Genomic DNA, 27,686 nt, shown 5'->3' on the forward strand with positions numbered 1-27,686 from the left:
TTTTTATACTGAAAAAGGTCTGTTTATTGAATCAACTGTTTGTAGAAAAAAAACAAAAATGACACAGTTTCTGTAGAAATTCAAACACTCATTATGCGCGATACTCTTCCATGATTGGCTCACAACTGTACAATTAAGTCTATAGAAATGCTAATAGGTCAACGTTGAACCTGTTGTTTAACTCGACCACATAACTTCTTTCATGCATCAAACAGATTTTTAATAATTTTAATCCAAAATGTGATGTCCTTTTTTGACATTTACATGAAAAATCCTGAAATTGAAGTAGGGGTAAAATCTGTAAATATTGCGGTGCACATAAAAAATGCATTATTTTTGTCGCAGGAAAAAAAATGTATGCAGCGAGTTACACAACAGTAAAAACTAACACGAGCTGAAAAACTGGAAGAGTATCCAATAGAATTGTCATCCCGAAAATAAATAATTATTTATTCATCAGAATCCCATTCTGCAAACAGACCACATCTGAGTCATTTAGTACAAGTCGCTATTTTTTCGGCACATAGCAGAGTTGACTTATTAATGACGGCGTCAAAATAAAGTCAACTACAATATGAAACATTCACATTAACTCGAGTGTCTCAATTTTCTCTATTAACGCTTTGACAGCCACACCCAAATTGTATTCCATCTATTATCGTCAGCTTTATTCAACGGTTGTCAAGGTACAAAATATGCAGTATGCGACAACTGCGCATACACATGCCGCATCAGTTCATCAACCATTCAACAAAACTAAAAAATATAACAAAGCTACAGTGCCAATGACCTGGGATACAACCAGAATTTACTCCCTGAATAGGAAAATTGACTAGTTAATTTCATTAATATTACAAAATTTATTCCACAAATTTTTAAATAATTTACATTGAGTGTTTGAATCCCATAGAAAGTCACAATTTTTTTCTTTTAAATCTATCCCTAAATATTTTGAAGAAAAAAAACATACGATGAAGCTCCTCATCCCACTTTTTTTTTAAATATATAAATACAATGGACTAAACCATGTAATAGTACCAAACCATTATAAATCGGGGAAGGGAAAAAGATGTTCATGGTATATTCACAAGGAGGTGCCACAGCTGTAGCGACTGACAGCTGATTCATTTGTTCAACGCTGGATGGCAAATGTGTCCAATTACAAAGCCCTGAAACATCTTTTTATACATCCATGTCAAAGCAAATATGGCATACCTTTGGTGTAATTACCGATATCAGTTTTACGACTATTTGGTGGTGGTGGTGGTGGTGGTGGTGGTGGGAGAAGGGAGGGGGGGGGGGAGGGAGGGATTTAACTATTGATAGAATCAAAAAAGATCTTTATATTCAGATAAATGTTCAATGTTTAAATAGCAATCGTAATAGATGACAGGAATTTGTGATAAAAAAGTCTGTCAATTACTATTGTGGAGGTTTTGGGGTTATCAAAAGTGTACCTTTCTTGTAAATTTGTCTTAAATCTAATTGCTTGAAACCTGGTTATTTTGTTGTTGTTAAAGAGTTACTGCCACAACATGCAAAAATAAAAAATGAACAGAACGTGCTTAGAGCCTTCTACAAGGACCCCCTAACCAGCAAAGAATGGAACAACATGGCATCACTGGGTAAGAGTCACTGCTCCAAATCTAGCAATTGACTTCATATGGGGGGGGGGGGGGGAGAACTACAAAAAATATTCGGTAACTAATCCCATGTTCAGCTGCTTATCACTGCTAAAAGCCTGCTTTAAACATTAATAAAACAAATATTTAAAGATTAATTTTTGATTTAAATTGCCAAGCAAGTACATGTACGGTAGGATTTCAGCTTTCGCAACAAATTATCAAAACCCATTTACATAATCATTATTTCTGCAAGTTGAGATTTGTTCACACTACGCCCATCAACAGATGCCACCAAAATGGATATGCACTTTTTAGTCAAAATAAAAAGAAGTGATTGCCGAAAACAGCAAGACATCTGGGCAGACAGAGTAAAGTATAAAGATACACCCAGCCAGACATTACAGTATGAGAACTGCTCAGGGATTGGACAGATCTTGGATATCAGCTGACCAATAGTTGAGAGCCATGCAAAAGCAAATTAAAACCAGACCTTGTACATCTATTCGCTACAGTTGTCATAACAGAAATTTACAAATTCCAAAACAATATGAGTAAGCAAATAACTTAAATAAAATTCAAATTTGACACGCTTTTGAATTTTTTTTTAAGAACATCAAAAAATCTGTAAACCAACTCCTCATAACAAAGTGTTATTAAAGACGATTTCAAGATTATTCTTAGTCATGGTAATCAATAATATTTCATTGGCAGAACACAGATCTTTTACCATCGTCTTTCAGAGTTCAAAATAATAGAATTTGAATAGATTCAAATTTCTAAAATCTTAATCAAATTATAGTTAACACTGATTTTGTTCACACATTTCTGCATACAAAAGGGTACAGAAAACAAACAAACAATGCTTTATAACCCACAATACATGATTTACTTTCCCCAGTGCCATCAAGTAGTAATCTACCCAATAACTTCACAATCAACCTGGACTTTCCAAATAACAGCAAAACAGTATTGCAATAAATCAAATTACTGCAATCCGAAATTTTTTTTCTACTTTTTTGTGTAATGTTATTTATATAGCATTTATATAAAACTGGTTTCAACATTCAATCTAGGAAATATTTCAAAATGAATTTCTCCTCCTGAATCAGAGCATGAGTTTGTTCATGATGGATGAGAATCACTAAAAAATCTAGGGAGTCTTCTAAATCACAAAGCTAGGAATATATTCCAACCTAGGGAGTTTGCGACCTGAGGAACCCTGGGAGTAGACATTTTAACTGAGTACTGTAGAATACTTTATTTTCGCTTGGAATTAATTTTCGCTATTTTCGCTGAAGGAATGATTCAGTGAAAATAAAATCCAGCGAATATACCTTTTTTCCTATATTTTACATTAAACCCATCAAAAATCAGTGAAAATAAATTCTATACAAAACACCCAAAAAGTCTTTTCAGCGAAAATAAATTCCAGCGAAAATAAAGTATTTCACAGTAATTCATTTCAAGGGAGGTAAATAAAAACCTGGAGGGAAAACATTATGAATGTGGAATATAAAGGAAAATAAATTCAAATTTGATTTGATCTTTTAGAGAATTCTAACACTTTTAAAGTTAAAAAGGAAATCTCTGAAGCATTGCAAAACAGCCTGTAAATTATTTTATTTGTGCCGTACTCACACTTTTATTTTTCTTTATATATTTTTAATGTATGGCACATCTCTACATAAGCTGCCTACCCTATAAAGTCAATAATGGTACAGTCATAAAGTGAATTCGGAAGATATAATATTATTATTATAAATTTTCGGGTTTGCAGGTTATTTACTGAGGGGCAGGAGGTGGTGGACTGAAGTTAAATGTCTGAGGCACTGTCACTTGGGTGAACTGGTATCCCCCAACTTCTTGTATCCTCTTCGATTCTGTTGAAAAATAAAACAGATCAGTGATTTAAAAATTTCATAAAATTGTAACAATGAATGGACAAACAAGACATAATGATAAGGTCTTGAAGCTAGATCAAGTAAGTTAAGTTGTCTTCAAGTTATGTATTCACCTCGATAGAGGAGGGAAATAGAGAGTGCATTTTTTTTTTAGGTTTTTGCTCGTGTTCAATAACAAAATCTTGTGCATTTAGTGAAACTTCCAAAAATTAACAAGCCAACAATAAAGATGTGTTCTGTGAAATAAACTGGGTACATAAAATACGTTGTTACGGGGGAAAAAAATCTCACCTGCAGCGGCTCTTCTTTGATCGGCTAACACAAGAATTTCTTGTACTTCCTGCTGTTGTTCTCGAGTTAAATTCCCTGTTAATGCATTATACCAAGTTGGGTCTTGTACTTGCAACCCTGTAATAAAAAAAGTAATGTTACCAGAAATAATTTACCATTTCACAGCCATATACGTTTTATCTGCTGAAACTTTGGGATAAATATTGGAAAGAATTCTTTAATCTTTTTTAAAAATATAAACGGGATATATACATGTAATTCTGCTTAGACTTTAACATGTAGATTTAGATTGGGGTTTGGCATTTTTGAGAAAAACACAATTAACAATGGTGGAAATATGTTCATGAAAACAGTAATAAACACATACCTTGTAAGACCTCTTTAAATACCATATACTCATCAATTGGGCAGTTGTCGTCATCAAGTGGCGTATTGTAGCTTTCTAAAGCAGTCTCTTCAAACCCTTCGAGGTCATCATCACCTAAGTTTTCACCAGCCTTCATAGGAAAGACGACAAGACACTTAGCATTAATGAAAATCTTAAATGTATGTACAATGTATGAAAATAAAATGCTCCTGGGTGAAGCAAATTCAACAAGTCCTTGTTAATGACATAACAATTAGGGGAAATGTTATTCATGCCAAGAATAAAGTAATAGTGACCAAAAGAATAGTTAATAATAGTGAATAACTGGCTGGTCTAGTATTAACACAAATTAATTGTATTAAGCGACACTTCCAAAATCGTAATGTATGATCAGAAATTAAATAGGATGTGCTATTCCTGCATTTTTTGATCAATGTTTAGCCATCTTTGATCCGATCGCGAAACAAATCGTAATATACATGTTTAATGTATGTACCAAATTTGAACAAAAACTGACAAAGGATGCACAAGATACCACATTTTCAAAAAACAAAATGGCTGCCAGTCAGCCATCTTGGATTGAATCAGTAAAGCACTGCATGTGCATATGCACATGTCCGAGATAAAGTACTAGGCACATGCAAAGAATGAACAAATTTGGTCGACAAGTTCTGATATACGACTCCAAACGGATAGATGGAGACTGGATTACAGTCCCTGTTTCAAGGTGGGTTATGACTTCACGCTGACTACAGAGTTAGTTAATTAACTTAATACGGGAAAAAAAAAACACTTTTTCGAAGATGATGCAACAATTAAAAATTTACCAATTTATTTATAAATATCTGGCAGATTCAATAGTTTTCTCTATGCTAACATAGTAATCATGACATCAGATTTTGTTTAATAACAAAACATGGTGCTGATGAGTTCTTGAGAACTTCAACCGATAGCCATGACATCAAACAATAGTAGTCGCATATGTTCTAGAAGTTGGATTGCTATCCCTACTCGTTATTACAGAACAACGTACAAAATTATCTCACCCGCTTTGCTAACATATCCAAATACTGCTGAGAATCCTCGTCTACTTCGTCCTCATCACTTTCCAAAACCTCTTCAAAGTCCTCATCGTCGTCGTCATCATCGATGTCTTCATCTTCGCTGTCCACTTCAGCCTGTGCTCTGCCTTTAATTAACCAAGAAAACATAATAGATAGATAGCGAAACCAGCAAACTGCAAATGTTTGGATTATATTAACATCATTAGTTTAACATTTTTACTGTGAAATCAACTTGGCCTTTCATACAAACCACATGGACAAATCGTTGATCCGCATCAATGTGATTCAAGAGCAAGGTGTAAATTTGAAGCAAACGATAATTTAAAATTCTCCTTTCATCCACCCAGCTTAACCAGATGACGATACCGTACTTATCCGACTTAGTACCAATGCTCGACTAAGCACCCACCCCCACTTATGTCATGCCTAGTTATAAAACCTATGGATTGAGCAATGTTTCACTTTTCTGAATATCGGCAATGAAATTTATATAATACATTGTTGATACTGATCGCTGTGAATATTGTGCGAATGCGTAGAGCATGGCAACTGTGCTTAAATTAAAAATTATGCTGCCTTTTTTTTTATTGGTTTATAACAGACTTAACCTATTAGGTCAAAGGACATTGTTGCAGGTTAAATTATGCAAGAAAAGAACATTGCGGAAATTGATTCCAAGATGAGTTGGCAGTGATTTTTGTTTCCCAAATCGAATTAATTGCTACTCAAAATGTTTTTATATCTGTTTTTTTTCTCTAAATTTCAGTTGGATTTTGCCATATGTACTCAATTACAACGCATTTTTTGAAGTTGTTGCATTGTAACACAAAATGCTTTTAGTATTGTAAAATCTGTATTAGAAGCTACATCTCTTTTTGAACAATTGAAAACCAAAAATTCATATGTGTAGATGTTTAATAGAAACCGCAGCCCCTCTTGTTCCATTTTGATAGAAGACGCGACTTCTAATACAGATTTTTCAGTAAACAGATTCTATTTACAGTACTTACTTTCGTACGCCCTGTTAAGTCCTTTAAATATGAGTAATAGTGATGGTAAGAACTGAGATGCGAGTACGCTCACTGTATCGGGTCTGCCGGGTAAACTCATCAACGTACAGAGACCTAAGGCACACATTTTACGATCGTGTAAACTGAAAGACGACAAACGGCACTCGTTAGTGACAAAGTGAAATCTAAGCTAAGCTGATCACAAAACTGTACATATCAACAATTACTGAAAGTGCATTTGTCTTATAGCAAAGTGTTTGATACAGGTCCCATATCTAAAATGTGCAAAAACTACATTGTTGACATTGCTATTTGAATGCATGTAGCGATAAGACCAATGCTTTCAAGCAGGATCAGAGTTTACTTACATGCACCATACAAAACCGATCATGGTATTGGCAAATTAATAAACCTTTATTTTGATTAATGTATGAATATTTAAATTTGAGGAGAGGAACCAAGAAATTAGTATGCTTAAAATATTCTTTACATCATTGGCATTGTTAGGTGAGAGTAGGAAATTAAACTGGCAGTTAACCTCGATCATTACCGTGGTGGTGGTGGTGGTGGGTGCACACCAGTCGACCGCATTTTATGCAAATTTATGCATAGATTCCATGACCCTGGTTGGCAGCAATCTTGTGCAGTAGACTCGCACAGCAATTCACACCTATTTTTAAGACCATGAATAGACACAAAAAACTGGGAAACTAACAGGTTACTTGACGCTAAGTTCAAATAATAACAATTCAGTGGCACCAGAAGCTTTGAAAGTAGTCTCTAATAGTTTGCAGAAGAACACTTATTTGCACAAGTCTTGGTACAACATCGCAAAGCGACCCAGAATGATATAGAAATCAACATAATGTAAACAAACCATGCATGGCACAGTCCCAGTTAGTTATCAAATTTAAGATATATAGTTTTGTTTATAGTAATATAGCTGGAATATAACCATGTCAGGAATATGATTTTTTTTAACATTAAAATGATTGACATTTGTATCTGATCGTCAAACAAGTACTTGTCCATATTGAGAGATATTGCTCTGGAACAGTATTCAAAATCAGCCATTTTGAATACATGTATATATATAACATGATGTATAACGAATATATAAAATTTGAATATAATCAGTCAAAGCATTTAAGAGATATGGCTCTAGAAGCCCAATCATCAAAACAAAATGGCCGCCAGTCAGCCATTTTGAATCCAATCTGAAAAATAAAACAAGACATGACATGTCATAGCCCCCGCTCAGAAAAAAATTTAAAAACTTATATTGAACTTAGTTTGTGTCAGAGTGAATTAATTCATTATGAGCTGTATTAAAATTCTGTTATTAAATGTTCAGAATTGATGTGTTACAATTTTAGGGGGTGGGGTAAAAATATATTCATTTGGCTTTTCTGAGACAATTTATAACTTGTTAAACATATAATGCGATGTGCACTTGTAAACAATTATTACCTGTCCCTGTACCAACTTTGAACAAAACTGGATGACACACATCTGAGAAAAAGCTGTTAACAGCTAGAAAAAGCTTGTTTTTTTTAAAGATTTTTGAGGGGAAAAAATGGCCCCCAAGTCGTAAAACTTTATCCAATCAAACAGGTCATGAATGACAATCCTTGGTGTATATTACCTGTGTCAACAACTTTACTTCCCATGTACTTCATGTACAGATCTACATGTAGTTTGTGGCCCTGAATTAGTTTCAATATCTCTAAATAAGGACAAGAGTACTTCTCATATGACAATGATACAAATAAAGTGCAAGAATCCAGAAAAATATTATCAAGTTTTTATTATCATACATTAATATTAACAAATCGTGTGAAATTGAACTTTTATGTACAGAGAAACATATATTTATGCTTTGGTTGACAGCACTTCTCAAAAAAAAAAAAAAAAGACGACCTGCAAAACTTTATACAATTGTCAGACATGCAGCGAATAGTATGCTTTTGTAATATATGCAGTTTCAGTGGCTTTGCTTTCCGAGAAAAAAATTCTGGCTCTGCACCTGAACAAAACAAAAAAACATTTAGTCAAAAGTAAGCAGAGGTTGTAGCATATATGCTCCCATTAGCTGTTAAATTTAATTAAAAAAGATATTTGTGTACTGTCTTTTCAGTACGAAAACATATTACTTAATATATTTATACCAGCCAGAAAGAAATTGCAAGTTTTCACTGAGCAATTAGGAATATACATGGACAACAATTGATGCATGTGTAGCAATATACTGTTTGAAAGGCTGCAAGATGTAATGAAGTAGCAAACCAATCACTACTGGAGTCTGACTGGCTGGGAAACTGCACAATACATACAAAAATGTATGCAGATGATATATGAGCAGCTCCACCAAATATAAAAATATTCTTTCCATAGTTATGACTCTAATGAGATCGTACAAGTTTATTGTGATTCTATATGTGTTTGTAATATTATTTAGCTTTATTTAGCATTCTGTTTAGTTGGTTAACTTTACTGTATCTTAATGTAGTTTATTTTATTTTTATACGACCATAGAACAACTCACTGTAGTTTGTTTTAATGTTGAATAAAAATTAAATCAGTCACTGTATAGTGGTGACGTATTGCGCGAAATTGTTGCAAGGACAATACTTTTCTCGATTTGCGTGTCGTCGCGCGTCGATAAAAAATGCATGGAATGGTCGGCAGTATCGATCAAGTTCGTCTAGTGTGACATTCGTGGCTGGCGACAAGATGCCGTATAATCGTTTAAATAGACGTCAAGGAGGAGTGAAAGGCCATAATCTGGTGCTACAATAGACGTCATGAAATGTTGGAAAATTACAGTCAATCAAAAAAACTGTTCACATGACAACAAAAAATATTCACTATATTTATTATGCATTATTTTTTTGTTGGTAGCAAATGATCACGGTACGGTAGCTTACTTGTTTTCGAAGTGTTGTAATTGTTGATTAGTACTCAGTAGTGATTATATTAACGTACAAAAAATAAAGTCGTTGAATTGTTATGAAATGCAAGTAAAATTCAACTTAGTTTTATCGTAAGCAAATGTTTTCGGTTACATGTTAACGCTCGATGAGACAATATCCGCCATGTTATCCATGCCCACGACGCTTGTTTATTGACCAGATAGGTCAAGTCGCTAATCAACCAATCAAAATGCTGGATGATGCCCATGTGCTCAAATTACCATAAAGCATTTAAATATGACAGTTCAGCGACCTCATGGTGAAAGCAACATGAAAGACCAGATTTACCGATGTTTTAGTGCGATCTTTTGGCTTCGTTTCTCATGGGGAAAAAGGCATGATTTTTTTAATCGAATTTAGAAAAATAAATAAACGTATCGTCCCAAATAAAAATGTGCCGGGTGGAATTTTTCTGTGGAAAAAATAAACGTACCGGTACGTTTATATTGGGACATTTAGCGTTGTGGGCAAAGCTCTCCTGAGTAGCGTCATATTTTTAACTTCGCCTATTGCGTGATCAGTGGATTACGTAAATAAACCAACACTTTCAATGAGTACATGCCGACCCAACTAAACTTGTTTATGGCTGTTTATGAACAGCGAGGACACATCTCATAGAACAATAGCTGTGGAAATCATAAACAAATGTAAATGTTGCGGAAATCAAGCATGGCGATAATGATTTTGAGCGAGGCAGAGTCTGGCAAGCATCTCAGAGCAGCATTGCGCCGACACCACCACGACGTTTGAATCCCGGTGAGAGCACTGCAAACCTCTTAAGTCACGAGGTAAACTTTCAATTTACACAATACATAATCAGTTCCTACAACCATAATAAAAAGGCAGTTTTTCTGGCGAAACTCTCGACAGGTTAGCAATAGTTTCTCACGATCACCAAACCCGAGACACAAACGATAATACAAAGTGTATAAATACCATAACAAGCACAGTTTCTTACCTTTGAAATTGACGAGACACAATTTTGTCCATAGAAGCGTTGCGCAAATAAAGATACAATCCCGGGATACAATATCCTCACAAAATTGACTGATTTCCCCTGAGACGAGAACTGCGTAAGCGTCATCAAAACTCGGATTAAACTCGGGTAATTTCGGGAAAAGTCGGATTTTGAAGGAAAAATGTTAAAAATCAAGGAAAAACACAGTGAAACTTTGAAGAATCGAAAAAATAACTTGATGTGCACCATAGCACCATCAATTTCTGTCTCTGTACTAACTCTGAACTGAATTGGATCACACATGTGTGAGAAAAAGCTGGTAACATGAAAATGTGCACACACATTGCACAGACACGACCCAAATTAAACCCCCCGCCCGGATCGCTGATCCTGCGGGGGCTAATGACGTGCATCAGGAACCTGTAATGTCTAATGTATGTACCAAGTTTGAACGAAATCCATCCATAAATGCCAGAAACGCTTGATATTTGATGATTTTTCAGCACAAAAATAACCACCATTCGGCCATTTTGAATAGGATCGTCAAACCAATATATGTCTATCTATGACATGATGTATAATGAATATTTAAAATTTGAACATAATCAGTGAAAGCAAGTCAGACATATGGCACGAGAACCACATTCATTTTAACAAAATGGCCGCCAGTCGGCCATTTTGAATCTAATCTGAAAAACAAAATTATTTGCATCAAGGTCTCATAATTGTCTAATGTATATACCAAGTTTGAACAAAATCCATCTGTAAAAAGGCCGAGAAATGCTTGATTTTTAGGATTTTTTAGCACAAAAATGGCCGCCATTCGGCCATCTTGAAACAGATCGTAAAACAAAATGATGTGCATCAATGTCCTATAATGTCCAACGTATATACAAGGTTTGAACAAAATCCATTTGTAAACAGATGGGAAATGCTTGATTTTGATGATTTTTAGCACAAAAATGGCCACCATTCGGCCATCTTGAATCAGATGATGAAACAAATTGACGTGCATATGTATAATATAATGTATGATGTTTGTGTGAAGTTTGATTGTGATTGGTCCAGGCATTTCACGCACGCATGGACAGACACACGGAGGTCAAAACATAAGTCCTAGTTTTTGGACTGCGTCCGAACAGGGACTAAAAAATAACGTCATTTGTTTAAAAAAGATTTTGTCAACACAAGAATACATGCACAAGGCTAGATTTATGAAACGTACAGAAAATAATCCTGTCAGTGCAACGCAGACAGCTTGACCTGTTTTGATTAGTTGCCAGTTTCTAGTTTGCTGGTCTTTTTTTCTGGAGTGTAACACAAATGATGAACATGATAACTACCATTATCAAATAAATCAAGAATCAGGATACGGCTTGGATACGATGAAACTTTGTCAATAGTCCTTTTTTCAATTGTAGGTTTTATTTAAGTGTAATAAATGTAAACATTTATTGACGAGTCATTACACCTATCATGAAAAATTGTATCACATCTCTTTTGAAATTGACGCTAAATACATGTACACAATACTGAACAAGCGTACATATCATTTTCATGCACAAACAAGTCATTTACAGCATCGGATTTAGTTGAAATACTTGGATTGATAAATTTCCATACCAGCGTTGATCTGGTGAATTTTAAAACAGTTATTTAAAACAATGACTCGTGAAATCACAAAGAAACTTAAGTACGTATTTCCCACCTTACCAACGACTGCGGTTGCGACTGGTACCGAAGTAGAGACCCCTAATTATAAGCAGTCCGCAGCTCTCCTTGGCGTTCTGCGGTACACTGCGATGCACTGCCTGTTTGATTTCCTACTCTCCCCGTAGTTTGAAAGTAAACGACTTTAGTGGTGATGTATAATTTGCTTTCATTGATGATAATTATTTTTAATTTTTTTTTAACCCTCCACGACAAGAGCAACTAAATATTTGTATATTTGTACATCAAAATATCTAAATATTTGCAATTGTGAATTTGTGCATACAACTATGTCTTTAATTCAACTGATCACCAAAACATGACGATAAGAGATAAAGCTCTCGCCATGCCTGCCCACTCGTATACTCACCCCAAGAAACAATCTGTGTCATTCAACCACTGCTTCAAGAACTGTTGCGTTATCGACTGATCCGAGTTTGGTAGTCGCATCTTCTCTAAAACCTCAAACAGTAGAATCGGATTGTAGTAGAGTGCCGCTATGACGACCTGTAAACACATGGTTCGAAGTTCACTCGTCTTCACTTCGCGGGTGAGCCGGTCTAAAACGAGCTCGACAAACAACGGAACAACCTGCGTGAAGAGAAAATACAGTCAAGATCAAATATACTCAGCAGACCAGGGCACAATGAGTTTTATTCCATCTATATACAAAATACTTACCTGATTTATGAGACCTTTGTACTGGATTAAAATAACTTCTAATAATTTGGCAGCATGGCATTCTGGGTCTTCGCCTGCATCACTCTGGAATATCTAAAGAAGAATGCATTTTGTAAATGCTTTACACCAATGCGCATCAAAACAAGCTCATTATACGATAACAATGTATTATTATCAAGTTTTTATAAATATAATGCTGGTTGGCAAAAATAGTAAACAAATAATATCAGTGTGTCGTCGATCTATTGATCTTTCCATTTCAATACTTCGTTCTTTTCAACACCACGAAAGTGAAAATGCATTTACACCTATGTATACACTGCAACAAACCATTTGAAACATAATTTTTATACGAGACACACCTTTTTACACATGTTATAAATTACTTCAATTCTTTTGGGATCCGAAAGAAAAGCAGGAGGATCAACGATAATAAAATTGTGTAAGGCTGGCATCATTTCTGAAAAGATAAAAGTTGACAATCGAATCTAGTGTCACAAATCTGTAACAATGTCGTATTTTTTTTTTTTTATTTCACACAATATGTATTATTCAGGCTAAGAAGATTCAATTTTAGTACCAAGATGTTTTTGAGCCTTGAGCAATAGTAAGTTAATTAAAGTACACCAAACTCACTTTTATTCGTTTTTTAAACATGTTATTTGTGTAAACATGCATGCTCCTAATGGAGCAAATAAAATATCCCAATAGCCTCATAGCAATACAAATAATGCTTGCCCTTTTTATCTGCCCTTGGCATCAATTGTACATATAGCAGTACTTTATAGGCAACATCACAAACTTGTTATCCTTGCTTATCCGCCCTTGAAACTCTAGGACAAACTGTTACTTACCAAGAAAATAATCAAAACCGTCTTTTTGGAACATGTCGTAAATCATGAAATAAACTTGCCAAAGATGTTCAGAGACGTGACTACAGGTCAAACTGAATATCAACGATAATACTTCTTCATAAAAGTCTGCAAAAAGAACATCATTCATAATTGATAAAAGCAGAAATGCAATAATTTTGATTAAACCACCAATTTCTTTTTTGCCTCAAGTGAACATGATTAACATGATTTATAAGATTAAGGTATGCAATCGTTTGATATGCCGCAAAAATCACGCATATATTGAGAAGTCACATGAAATGCAATCTAGGCAACAACAAAAATCACACGATTAAAATTAAAATTAGTGAGTCTATGAAAAAAATTATTCAAGTTCATCTTGGACTTCGTCAATCAAGTAATACGCATGTTTTTTGCGGTTTTTGAAGATGGTGATAATCGCACACATCTCTATTTACGCTATCGTACATTTCCAAGCATCAATTTCTGTGATACTACTCGTTATCAATTGATAATACATTTGATTGGCACACAAAGAATTGGATCGCTTTGTTTGTTTCCCCCATCACATAATACAGTTCATGGTTATGAAAGTTGCATACCCTCAATTTTATAACATACAATGACATTGTAGAAATGAGTAAAACACAGGTCAGTGAAATACAATGATTCCATTTCTTACCAATGACATTTTGCTGTAAAATAGTTCCAATAACATTCAATACAATTCCCTCTAACTGCTTCATAATCTGAAAAAAAACAACATTACAATTCACAATTTTAAATTCACACACACACTAATACTGACAACAAGTTTGTAACATTTTCAACAAGAGTTATATTCAAATCAAAGTAGTACTAAAATAATTTCAATCAGCTAGGGAGTCAAGTAGTACTAAAATAATTTCAATCAGCTAGGGAGTCAAGTAGTACTAAAATAATTTCAATCAGGTAGGAGGTAAAGTGGTACTGGAGCAATTTCAACCAGCCAAAGAGTCCAGTACCTAAATAATTTTAAACATACTAGGGAGTCAAGTCACTTGAATAATTTAAACCAGTATACGGGAAAATTTTGATCCACTCTAGAAAGTCAAATGGCTGAAAGTTACTTCAACCAGACGAAAGAATTATGTGCCACAGTATAATTTCAACCGACCTAGGGAATCAAGTGCCAAAGGAAAGTTTACATACAAAATCGAAAAGAAAATGGAATGGTTTCTCGATTCAATCAGTCTGGCAAGTCACCTGGCAATAGTAGGTAATAGTAGCGAAGGGTAAATATATATCATTAAGCCTCAAACCTAACATACGCACCTCTTTTTCATCTTCCATAACTGTTAATATTGTTTCTATTGTATTTAGTATTCCCATTGCTGTGATAGCTTTGTCATCTGACTGATCGTCCGCGTCTACAACTTGGTTAAATGTCATTGCCTAAAATAAATAATGATTGGTTTCAATACATTATATTGCACGGCAAATTGTATCTTAGGAAATGCAACAAGATATTGATGTAACCAACTTTCCTAAAAACACCTCATTGAAATCATGTGAAAAAGCAGAATTAGTGAGACAATGGAAAATATATTTCAGACCAATAATGTTGCCAAATGACAAAAGGGTACTGTAAAATACTTTATTTTCGCTTGAAATTAATCTTTGCTAAAGGAGTGGATTCAGTGAAAATAAAATCCAGCTAATATACCTTTTTTTTATATTTTACTTTTACATTAAACTCATCAAAAATCAGTGAAAATAAATTCCATACGAAACACCCAAAATGTCTTTTCAGCGAAAATTAATTCCAGCTAAAATAAAGTATTTTACAGTAATTTGAATTACAAAGGTGGCAGACACTAGAAGGAAGGAATTGAAGGTGGCAGACACTAAATCTATCATACTCACAAGATGCTGCGTGATATCTACTGCTATTGGAATAATGTCTTCTCCGTAAGTACAAATTAATTTCTGCATAACATTTGTCAAGTCATCATTTTCCGTTTCACGGATGACATGAAGTAATTCTGCAAGATATAGTAATAATGCTTGAAAAATGTGAAATCATTTGGAGATAAGACAGACAATGCACAAAAAAAGTTTTCCTGTTATAACCATTAGAGTATTTTACTAACCATAGAACGTTGTTTAGCACGAAAGGTGTTTATCGATTTTTGAACACAAGCAGTTTACCACCTGTTCTAAAACAATTGTTAATTTATTTCAATGCCAAGAAAGTTAGACATGTCGCTGTTCTTCTAGTTTTTGTTTACTTATTTGTTTATTCAAATAATTCCATTATGTCATGCCTTGTGACGTCATATGTAAATTTGACTGAGAAATCAATTCACGGCTTACCTTGTAAGATATTTTTAACACAGAGATGTAAATGATTTAATTACGTTGTGATTTGTGACATTACATGTAAATTTGACTGAGAAATCAATTAACAGCTTACCTTGTAAGATATTTTTAACGTAGGGATGTAAATGATCTTTAGCACTGTCTTGATTAGTGACTAACATCTGTAAAGCAATGGCAGCTTCTACCTTCACAGGAAGTTCCTTCTCTTCACACAAACATTTTCTCGTCAAATCGAGAGCTTTCAAAAGATTTTTCTCGTCCTTAAACTGAATCTCACTGAAGTAGTGCATCACCCAATTAGCCTGCCCAAAACACATAAAATTTTTGCTTAGTTTCAACTTTCTACTACCAAGTTGCATTTGTATGTATGTATGTATGCATCCCTTTTCATAGCCATCTTTTTCAGTTTCAACCTACTTTGACATTAATTTTTTGAATGCCAACATTTTTTCTCCCGTGATGCACACATTTTGCATATTTTTTACAAATTTGTTTTTTATTTCTTTGTTAATTTGTGATAAAATGGACATAATTTCCCCTTGGCAACAGGTTTTGATCAAAATTGCCAAAAAAAATATTAAAAAGATTTATTTTATGGAAGGTGACAAAAATTAATTTTGATGTGCACAGAATTTATTTATAATTTTCTAAAAATTTAATATCATTTAGAACCAAATGAATAGGAAGTGACACTTTACCTTAACTATCGTTACCTCAAGGTCGCATTCATTAGGGAATATATCTCTGCCAGAGAATTTGTATACTACCGAATCCAAATTGTTTATGGAAATGAACAGATTTTGCACAAAATCAAACACAACAAAACATGATATCATGATCATTATTTCTACTTACCCTTGCTCGCATGTAACCCAACGGATTATTGAATTCTGGGAAAACATGAAATGAAACCAACAACTCCATCTGAGGTTTGTACTTTTTTTTCTGTTAATTGACAAAAAAAAAGTGATTATTGAATAAGTCTCCTTTGCTTGTTGACATACAGCAATGTGTGGATCACCATAGCAACATGAGAGAACAAGTGCACTAGTTAGGGATTATTTATAATACAAAGCAATGAGTATTGGAATACTGTAGAATACTTTATTTTCGCTATTTTCGCTTAAGGGATGATTCCGTGAAAATAAAATCCAGTGAATATACTTTTTTTCCTATATTTCACATTAAACTCATGAAAAAAATCAGTGAAAATAAATTCCAAGCAAAACGCCCAAAAAGCCTTTTCAGCGAAAATTAATTCCAGCGAAAATAGTATTCCACAGTAGTGTGCTTCCTTCACATCAACCTCTCAATCTAAAGTATGCCCTCTCTGGCAGAAATAAGAAGTGACATAGAAACAAAGTAAGTATTGCGATTCATACAACCAAGAATAATTATACAGATGTACCTTGAGTAAAATATCAGCTAATGTACCAATCATATGGAGGGCACCGTCTTTTTTCCTAGGATCCACGTCTTTAGTTGTCAGTATATCTCTGCAGAATCCCATTGACATCTCCAGCATCTGTTTCCGACTTTTCACAATCGTGTGTAAAAGGGTTTGCGCTGCCATCACCGGCGAGATGAAATCTTCAAAGACATCTAAAAATTAGGATAATTTAATTTAATTTGATGACATAGAGCAACATATCTTTCACCCTGGAATAAAAATCAATGTCTCCACAGTGATGTACAGGTTAGCAGTGTATAGTTGTCATGGGTAACGTAGACAGATTTGGGAATAGAACTTCTCATCCTTATCTGATTGATCACAAGAACACATTACCTCAGACTACATGTGATTAAAAGCAAGTCGTGTTCAGGATCACATATACTGTAAGTAACACAATAAAGCATATGCTTTCTCGACTGTAAAATACTTTATTTTGTTTGGAATTAATTTTCACTATTTTTGTTGAAGGAATGATTCAGTGAAAATTGCACATTCAACTCATCAAAAATCAGTGAAAATGAATTTCACACAAAACAGCTAAAAATTGTTCAGCAAAAATTAATTCCAGCTAAAATAAAGTATTTTACAGTATTTATAGGGCGTACAACAGAACATGTTTCTTGTTTGACGCATATTTTCCCTGTCTATACTTACCAAATTTCGACCTAATATATTCGTATGGATCATCATTCCACAACTCTTCGTCCTCATCGGTGTAGCACATTAAAGGGAAGACTATTTCTTTTATCATCACTTCCACATGTGGTTTAAGAACTTTCCATGATACAGCATGCGTCACACTGAAATCAAGATATACAGTGATTACACTTTTGTAATTCACATTTTTTCATGCAGTGGCCATTGCTGACTGTGCGTTCCAAGCCTTGTTTTTGCATTGATGGAGCATACCGGCAGCGAATTGTACGCATCATATCGTTGCAGGGGATCTGAAAGTGGGACTTGGAATGCAAATTAGTCAGCAATGATAAAGTAATGTTAAACTCTGGTTGGTTATTGGTTATATTATCCTGTAACAATAATTTTCAATTGATTACCAGGGCATTCACTACAGCAAGGTCGCTTATCAACAGAACAAACCCCCAACAAACATTTTTTCCACAGTACTATGATCGGGAGATTCTCCTCACGTACACAGAAATCAAAATATAATTTGTATATTCTAGGCACAAGATAAAGGTAGTAATCACTGATAACATCAAGTAATATGTTGTTGAGTGTTCGTTGTGACTTACCCAGTGTTAATATAGTTCAATGTTTGTTGGAGAACACGAGGTGACACATAGATCCCTTTTCTGTATTGATCCAAATATCTACATAAAACATGTAAAATTTCATCTGCAAATGAAATGAAAGCACCATATTTGCTCTATTAGAATTGCACATAAACAAAAAAAATTACATTTGTTGTATACTGAATCATCAAAATATTACTTGTATAGGCCATATAAACACCTCTGTAATTTACACAAGCATATGCGCTAATAATAGAGCAAATACAATATATTACATTTCCCAAAAGGTTTCATAATGACGGGAGTGCATCTCTATATTTCAGCTTTGATGTACGTAAACATACAGCACTCACTTACTGGAAAACACCTTGATGTACCACTCGGCAAATTGATTGTATTCTTTAGTAACATTGCCAGGACTTCCGTACCTGAGAAAATAAACAGAAAGATATCAACATGGAAAGGCATCTATAAATTCATCCAACCAATTGAGCATGACAGTGAAATCAGAGCTCAAGATTATCTCGCTGTTGTGCAGACTTTAATACCAAGTGAGAAATGTTGTCTGAAACTCGTTTCCATAGCAACTGCATCACCTCTGATATCTTGTGAAAAATCATCAACAATAGAATTTGCTCAGATTACAAGATGATCAGATCTTACTAAATATAGAACTAACATAATCATGTGCGCAGACTTTAAAACAATTTTCAACTTCAACCTTGCTGTGGTTTTTTTTTTTTTTGGTGAATTCCAAGAAATGTTATTGCCAGAACAAAGCCATGAAGAAAGTTAACTCCACAATAATTATAAACACGTCTGTTGGTAGTTTAGTTTTTGTTTACTCATTTGTTTGTCCGAATCAAACTCAAACGTCTCATGAATAGTTAATCACATGATGTTATGATTTACAGTTATTTGACACAAATACAACTTTTATAGAATATCACCTTATTTATTTATAACAGGGCAGTATTCTTGAGAGAGGGGGGGGGTGAAACAAATCACTGCTAAGCCACGGTGAAGCTTCGGTTGAAAAAGACACGTGTATCTGCACACATACGTACACAGCAGAGATTTTTCTGTGACAGCTGTGGTGCTCTTACCTCTCAAAAACTCTTGCGATAACATGCATGGCCCATTTTTTACACTTCCACCAAACCAGCTCTGGTCGATCATCTACATCAACCTGCTGGGTTTCCTGTCAACGAACATCACAAATCAATAATTTTTTTTTTAATCATTGGACGGCAAATTCCAACATTGAATCATTCCAATGAGTACAGATAACAAAAGTGAATACATACATAAATTCAAAGTTGACTTACTTCCGGGACTGGCCTATCCAGGATAACTTTTATAACTTTCATCCAATTGGTAAACGTCTCCCGTGTAATTAGATCCAACGGCAAATTGTACTGTTATGGTGACAAGAAAACACAATTATTGTACTCTACCTAGTATGTAAACAACGTAAACTTTCCCCATTTCATGCAAGCCAAAAAAGGCGGATGTGGATATAATGTGTGAAAGGTGACACTTTAGAGTTAAACTATCAATACATTGTCTAATTTTTTAACTGCCAAATAGGATTAACACTAAATGTCAAAGTCAACTCTTGCCACCTTTCAATCAAAACTGCAGATTTTTTTTTATTAATTTCTAAAATGTTGATCAAGAACAGAAGCCAATTAGAAATTATGTCCATCAGACCCAAAAAAAAAAAAAAAAAAAAAAAATTGGAGAAAAATACGACAAACAAAGTTTGTCTGAATAAAATATGCAGCTTAGAGTTAGACATTTTTTTTAGCACAGCATTCATATATATAAATATTGTACAGACTTGCCTGTATGAGTGCGAAGAAGATTTTTAAAATTTGTTTCTGCATAAGAACTGATGGTTCTGATGCATCAGGTAACAGTTGTTGACATCGCTGATGAATTAGGGGTAAAATAAGCTGCATTGCAGCATGTAATGGAGCTCGCTCCTCTGGTTTTCGATATCTGTGAAACAAATTCAGTTAAATGGAGTTAAAACTATTTTTTTTTATTATTATTTGTATATTGTTTCACTTGGAGGATCAATGAAATGTTGTATTATTATCATAGGATATGTTTTTGCACATTTAATTTCAATTCACTGTAGTTTTAGTTTTGGCACTATCAAATATTGATGATCACGTTTTCTATAATGTGGCCATTTAAACTCAACAAAATTTGTAGGATTGGTTTGTTGTGTTGTCTTTTCTACTGAGATCAGTTCTGAACTTCACAAAATTAGAACTCACAACCACCATCTCGTACTGTATTAATAACTTTATTGGTCTAATGAGCTTCTTATAACAAAGACTTGAAAAGGTTCCTAACTAATAGATCGAATAGCGTCAACATCACAATGAATACAGAGACAATACTCACTCGTAGTTTTTTACCAACTGATATATAGCTACCAGTGTACCAAACCAAGCACTGGTGTTGTCCGCATGTAAATAGTGTACCACCTTATCGACAATGCCAGTCCATCGCCCTGGAAAATCTGCTTTAATGATCTGATATAAACAGACAGCGAGCTGTACTCTGCACAGTACAGTAAAAGAATGCAAAATTTAATTACTGTAAAAGGCAAGTGATCTGTGTTTACATGTTTACTGAGAATGGTAAAAGGCAAGTGACCTATGTTTACATGTTTACTGAGAATGGTAAAAGGCAAGTGACCTATGTTTACATGTTTACTGAGAATGGTAAAAGGCAAGTGACCTGTGTTTACATGTTTACTGAGAATGGTAAAAGGCAAGTGACCTGTGTTTACATGTTTACTGAGAACGATAAAAGACAAGTGATCTGTGTTTACATGTTTACTGAGAATGGTAAAAGACAAGTGATCTATGTTTATGTGTTTACTGAGAACGATAAAAGACAAGTGATCTGTGTTTACATGTTTACTGAGAACGATAAAAGACAAGTGACCTATGTTTACATGTTTACTGAGAACGATAAAAGACAAGTGATATATGTTTACATGTTTACTGAGAACGATAAAAGACAAGTGATCTATGTTTACATGTTTACTGAGAATGGTAAAAGGCAAGTGACCTATGTTTACATGTTTACTGAGAATGGTAAAAGGCAAGTGACCTATGTTTACATGTTTACTGAGAATGGTAAAAGGCAAGTGACCTATGTTTACATGTTTACTGAGAATGGTAAAAGGCAAGTGACCTGTGTTTACATGTTTACTGAGAACGATAAAAGACAAGTGATCTGTGTTTACATGTTTACTGAGAATGGTAAAAGACAAGTGATCTATGTTTATGTGTTTACTGAGAACGATAAAAGACAAGTGATCTGTGTTTACATGTTTACTGAGAACGATAAAAGACAAGTGACCTATGTTTACATGTTTACTGAGAACGATAAAAGACAAGTGATATATGTTTACATGTTTACTGAGAACGATAAAAGACAAGTGATCTATGTTTACATGTTTACTGAGAACGATAAAAGACAAGTGATCTATGTTTACATGTTTACTGAGAACGATAAAAGACAAGTGATCTATGTTTACTGAGAATAGTAAAGGCACATGTGTACCATAAGCGTACAAACCTGATCAATTCCGGTGCTGTGATCAAGGCTTCTATCAGGTGCTCCCTGATTGCAGCTCTGTCGTGTTCATGTATACTAAAAGGCACAGGGTCACCAACGTTTTCTGCTTCTCGTTCACTCCAATATTGTGCAACCATATTCTTCAAATAAATCACACCTGTAAAAAAAAATTATAACATCAAAAATTATTTTTGATTGCAGCTATGGTAGTAGTAAGAAATACCTCTTTATGTAAATGCATGCACTAGGTAAAAAGATAGGGATGAGAGAGAGAGAGAGAGAGAAAAGACGAGATGAACACACTAATACTATACAAACTAATATTTAATATGAGCAGTGACAAGCTGGTTAACAGCTCTACAAGTTGAAGTCGCATCCATTCTTTTTGAACAATTAAGAACCAAAAATACCCTATTTTTCACATGTATAGAAGCTCTAATATAAAACCACATCCACTCTGTTGTATTGTACCATTTCAATAGAAGCCACACCTTTTAATACATTTCTTATTTTCCTTTCTATCTTAATATTTTTTTTTATAATGCCCAAACCAGTGAAAGGTATTGACAAACATTACGGTATTTGCCATCATGCTAGGATCTATTCAATTTGTTGTTAGAATGTTATTAAACTGGAGAAAGCACATGAATAAGCATGTCTCCTCCGATTTTCAAACCAGGATACATGTACATTGCATGCGCACATTGCTAAATCATTATTCAAATATTTATTTTTCTTTTCAAGTTTAAATTTACATGCATCATATAAACCAACGTAACATAAAATATAGTTCTCAATATCTAAATATAAATGAAGGCTGGTATATTAAATTGCCGGTCTTGAATATATACTGCTGAAGTTCAAGCTGTAATTGATGAATCAACATCACACAAAATACTTCCATGTAAAATTTGATGTAAAATAAAAACAAAGTCATTAAATGCTTTAAAAACATGCAGGTTATTATTCAAGGTTGTGTAGTATGAAAGCCATGACTGACGGCACCAGTTGTATTAAAAGTACACCAGTTGCTAGGACGTGATTTGAAGTATCTATCAATTAGCAGTTGAGGCTCATATCAAAGTATTTTCTATGCATTAATTTCATATCTAAAATGTTGATCTACCCAAAGCTGCATTAAATATTCATTGTTAAAGTTGTACAATTTAGTATATGACAGTATACTATCAAGCCATCATAATCATAATTTTATACTTGCTATTCTCTGTAATGTATTAGCTTAGTTTGTTTTATTTTATCTATTTACTTTTTTGTAACCTTTTACTCCTTCTTAAACTTTTGTAACCATTGCCAATCCCTCCGGGGAATGTGTAAGTGTTAAAAAAAATTATTATTATTATTATTAAATTACTGTAGAATACTTTATTTTCGCTATTTTCGCTGGAGGGATGATTCCGTGAAAATAAAATCCAGCGAATATACTTTTTTTCCTATATTTCACATTAAACTCATCAAAAATCAGTGAAAATAAATTCCATACAAAACGCCCAAAAAGCCTTTTCAGCGCAAATTAATTCCAGCGAAAATAAAGTATTCCACAGTATTATTATTATCAAGCCATCATTCAATACAGTTTAATGCTCGGCAAGATGCATTTAAGCATGGTCAGTTTTTAAGCAAGATTTGAGTTGCTGTGACAACCTACCACACGTCTATGGCTTTTCAATACTTGTATTTCACAGCAAAGTATGTTTACAATGTTAACTGATTAAACTCTTTGGTTTGAGACCATAACCATACTTTTACCAAGTTTGTAGTTACACTATCATCTTGCATGAAAATTTTAGAGCAGCAATTTGACTTCAACCAAAGAACCGCAATAGCGACAAGAACAGAATGTTTCACGTAAGATCTCTTGCTGCGCGCGTTCTATTACGCAAGTGTTTGAGTTTTTGAAAACAGTGTATTAAATATGTTCAAATCATACTAGATTACATCCTACTGTTAATCTATTGAGGACGCATAATTTTGCTTTGAAATTCGCCAGTCAAAAAGCAGACGTGATCACAACAATGTGCATGTAATCAAAAGTTAAGTCTTAAATTCTTGAATATCATCGAGAAAGTTAGGGCTAAATTTCATGAAAATAGGGCTTAGTATCCTAATATTTTATTTGTCAGATTATCTCTGATTATAAAGTACACTCACCTGCTTGTTTGATTGGCATTTCCAACTGATCACTCATCACAACTTGCAGTAGTGTCGGTGCAAATCCTATTATTTTATGAACCTAGAAATCAGAAAAAAAAAATAGAGATATGTGTTTACACATTTGTTTCCACATGTTTAGGTGTTGCTATTTCAGAGATGAATTACAAGGCACATCTTTACGGTTATCATGGAAATGTCTCACAGCAATGAACATCTCATAATCAGAATATAGTTTTAATAGTAGATGCCTATTTAAAGTGCTAGAAAAATGTAGGTGATGTTTGGAAGATCATGTATGGGTGATTTTTATTTATGGTGGGATTTTGTTTACATTTTAAAGGGCATTCTGAAGGGCATCCTCTTCATGTGATGTGTCAAGTATTAATACTTAATCATAAGAGGAAACAAGACATTTATATGGTGTCATAGTTCCTGTCAGGACTTTCATTCACATCACGGTTACTAAAAGAGACGGTTAGGAAACGAACCATGTTCTTTTCATTGGATGCGTGTCGCGGGTAAACATTTGAAACAAAAGACGTACTAATCTGTGATAAATCATTGACATAAAATGTAGACAGGAAATCACGCAATTATGACGTCATTTTTCCCAGAGTTCATTACAATCAACAACTGCACGCCATTTTATTGTGTCTCTGTCGATACTTTCAGTAATACTAAAGTGTAAGTTGTTACAGTGAATCCTGACAAAACTTGTCGCTCGGTTTAAACTCAATACAAATTTGCCTGTCTTGTATGGCATTTTCGTTTCTAAATAACAAGATCGACAGAAAACTGAAATAAAAAAACCAACAAAACATGATCAGAAAAAAAGACGTCAAAGAAACCATACAAGTGTTTATATTTCAGCCAGGCGAAAGTTTTAATGAGGAGCCATGATACCACGTACATTTTGTTGGAAATAAACAAAATATGCGATAAGATAACTGAAATGACCCGCCCATGCTCTACAAAATGCATGTAAGCAGATCAAATATGCAACAACAGGCAGTTCCAATGAAATTAAGAACGGTTAAAAAGGGTTCGAAAAATTGATTTGGCGAAGAGACTGCTAGAAAGTTGTACCGACAGTTCACTAGCGTTGACTAAAACCACATTTAACGGCACGCTGAATATTGCAACATGAAAAATTTTCCAAAAAACTGAAACAAGGACAGACAAGAACAATTAAACAGGCATTTTATGAAACTGGCGGAAAATGTTGAATACATTTTCAACAATTTCTATGGCGTCTACAAAAAAAGTGTTACGACTTTCAACAAAATGGCTGATACAGTGACGCGAAAGAAAAACGATAAAATTTACTCTAATAAGCCCCCAAATCGCACACAACCTTCATAAGTACGCACAGTAGTATACTAAAAATTCATTTGGTAGTATTTTTTATAATATAATGCATTTTAAAATAGTGACTTAGGGGTTAGAATTTTTGTCACTTTTTCTACCGGGACCCAAGCTTACTCTCATGACAACAGTGAAAACGATAAATGACGATTCTCGATTCTGAATGTTTTCACAGTCACAAAGAGTACTCATCCGAAATGTACGTGTGGTTCTTCGTAGAGCTTGTTCACTAAACGTGAATATTCTATCGAAAACGAGCTTAAAATTTCAAATTCGCGGAACATCAAGTGATCGACACAAAAATGAAACAAAATGGTGGGCCTTGAAATCTCAAGCAATAGAGGGCGTGCACAGCGCGACACGCATCCTAGAGGGATTAGGCAGATTCACACCTTTTAACAATAGCGTTTCCTAACCGTCTCTTTTAGTAACCGTGTTCACATGTTTGAAAGATGATCTGAAGAGCAATACTGTAAATGCATGAACTACTGTAAACACTTCTATTTTCACTTCACTGTGGCTTGATTTAAGAGCAATCACAAAGATAAATTCTTGTGAAAGTCACTGTGACCTTAGGTCCTGACAAAGTGAAGTCTGCACTGATACTGATATTTCCTGACTCAGGAACACAACCTAAGACAAAAACTAACAATTTCTCTTGTAGCCTTGCTCATAGCATCAAATTGAGATTACCATTCCATATCTCACTAGCTTACGAACCTTGAAGTTTCATTCAATTGCAGTGTTGGGGACAAAACTTGAAAATTTGTCGTTTTATACAAGCATCATGATCCCATTTAGTAATGCTGCATAAAATGAACATTGATCACGGGGCAATGTTCAATAGGGGTCCTTTACGTTGCTTCAAAAGACCATGATAATGCCTGTGGGGAATCTTAAGCATGCCCTTTACAATGACTACTATATCACAATCAAATTTGAAATGATGTAGGTAAAAAATCTCCACATGACTGTTGGCAGCCATGACACTTGAGTAGTGCATTTTTTCCCCCACAAAATTGGTGTTAACAAATACAAATTAGGCACAAATAGGATTTATGTGAGCATCAGCAGTACAGGAATCTAATTTTTTCATTTGTGTTTGGATTCATGAATCTATGGTATTACAAAATACAATACATGTATTATTTTTAACCTATACTTATTATGAAAACACTATTGGTACAAATTATCATAGAAAAATGTTTCATAAAGTTTAGCCATTTTCAAGGTAGCAACACTACTGAGATAACCTAGTTATTATATTTATCAGCATATGCAAATTATTGGAGGGCATCTCAACTTCAAAACATCGTCGAGTTTTAAAACTTTTGAAAGTTTGTTAATGCGTGTTTTCGAATATACGCAAGTTAGATCATCAACCTCGCAGGGAAAAAACAAATGCGCAGGAGGGGAATCGGACGTGTAATAATGTGTGAAATGGAATGTAGTTTTGAAATTTAATAATATTGAAGTACACATGTTTCATCTCTGAATGTCATTCGATCATGTTTCATGTTGTAGTAAAAACGTGTAGTCGCTGCGTTCATCGGAAAAATGACATGTGTAGGCGGTACTCGGTAGAAAATACAAACAATCGGGAGCGGACTGCAAGTTGCAATGACATTCATAACATTAGTTTGCAGCTCGAGGATGATTTGTTTAATTTTGGCAGTACTAACGTGCTCTTGAGAAGGTTATTTCGCAACTCGCGCGAAATGTGTTCCCGTAAATCCGCCATTTTGAATGATTTCACAGATGTTCCCCCGGTCAAGACATTTTACCTGATTGAGCTCTTGTTCGGCCCTTTCCCGGGTATCGGGATGGATGGTCTGCTGCAACACCTCGACTAACTTCTGGCCGTCCATTGTGGTAAAAGAACGTCGGATTGTTTAGGAAACGGCAGAAAAATGCGTTTGGAAACGCAGTACACGTGAATTACCAATGACGAACCCGGCGCCAAAGATTGCTTATTCTGCGCATGTACAACCGACTTACGGCAATGAGTATCATTGTCAGTATGCCGATTTTACGACAAAAAGT

At 34.3% G+C, this 27,686-nt stretch overlaps 1 protein-coding gene across 1 annotated transcript; it reads right to left on the minus strand.

Annotated features, from left to right (window-relative positions):
- Positions 1 to 27,607, minus strand: LOC100373827 (importin-7). Its single transcript, XM_002738564.4, has 25 exons — positions 27,428 to 27,607; positions 24,276 to 24,357; positions 22,107 to 22,263; positions 20,919 to 21,077; positions 20,348 to 20,504; positions 19,829 to 19,918; positions 19,607 to 19,701; positions 18,858 to 18,928; positions 18,501 to 18,603; positions 17,902 to 18,047; positions 17,203 to 17,396; positions 16,650 to 16,739; positions 15,889 to 16,096; positions 15,339 to 15,457; positions 14,748 to 14,867; positions 14,116 to 14,182; positions 13,434 to 13,559; positions 12,942 to 13,039; positions 12,580 to 12,672; positions 12,269 to 12,489; positions 6,259 to 6,401; positions 5,231 to 5,373; positions 4,185 to 4,314; positions 3,818 to 3,934; positions 1 to 3,505 (listed from the first exon to the last, which is right to left on the minus strand). Exons 1-25 carry the CDS (start codon positions 27,509 to 27,511, stop codon positions 3,408 to 3,410), a joined length of 3,111 nt encoding a protein of 1,036 aa, XP_002738610.1. The 5' UTR covers positions 27,512 to 27,607; the 3' UTR covers positions 1 to 3,407.
- Positions 27,608 to 27,686: the final 79 nt, after the last annotated feature.

Source organism: Saccoglossus kowalevskii, chromosome 1 (assembly GCF_978046115.1).
Source record: "Saccoglossus kowalevskii chromosome 1, keSacKowa6.1, whole genome shotgun sequence".
NCBI classification, from domain to species: domain Eukaryota; kingdom Metazoa; phylum Hemichordata; class Enteropneusta; family Harrimaniidae; genus Saccoglossus; species Saccoglossus kowalevskii.

Bases quoted from the DNA above. Each gene is read 5' to 3' on its own strand.
- LOC100373827 (XM_002738564.4), bottom strand. From the start codon at position 27,511: ATGGACGGCCAGAAGTTAGTCGAGGTGTTGCAGCAGACCATCCATCCC. The intron at 22,264-24,275 runs GTGAGTGTACTT...TTTTTTTTACAG, and splicing joins AATGCCAATCAAACAAGCAG to GTGTGATTTATTTGAAGAAT. The intron at 13,560-14,115 runs GTAAGAAATGGA...TTCTTTTTGCAG, and splicing joins TTTACAGCAAAATGTCATTG to ACTTTTATGAAGAAGTATTA.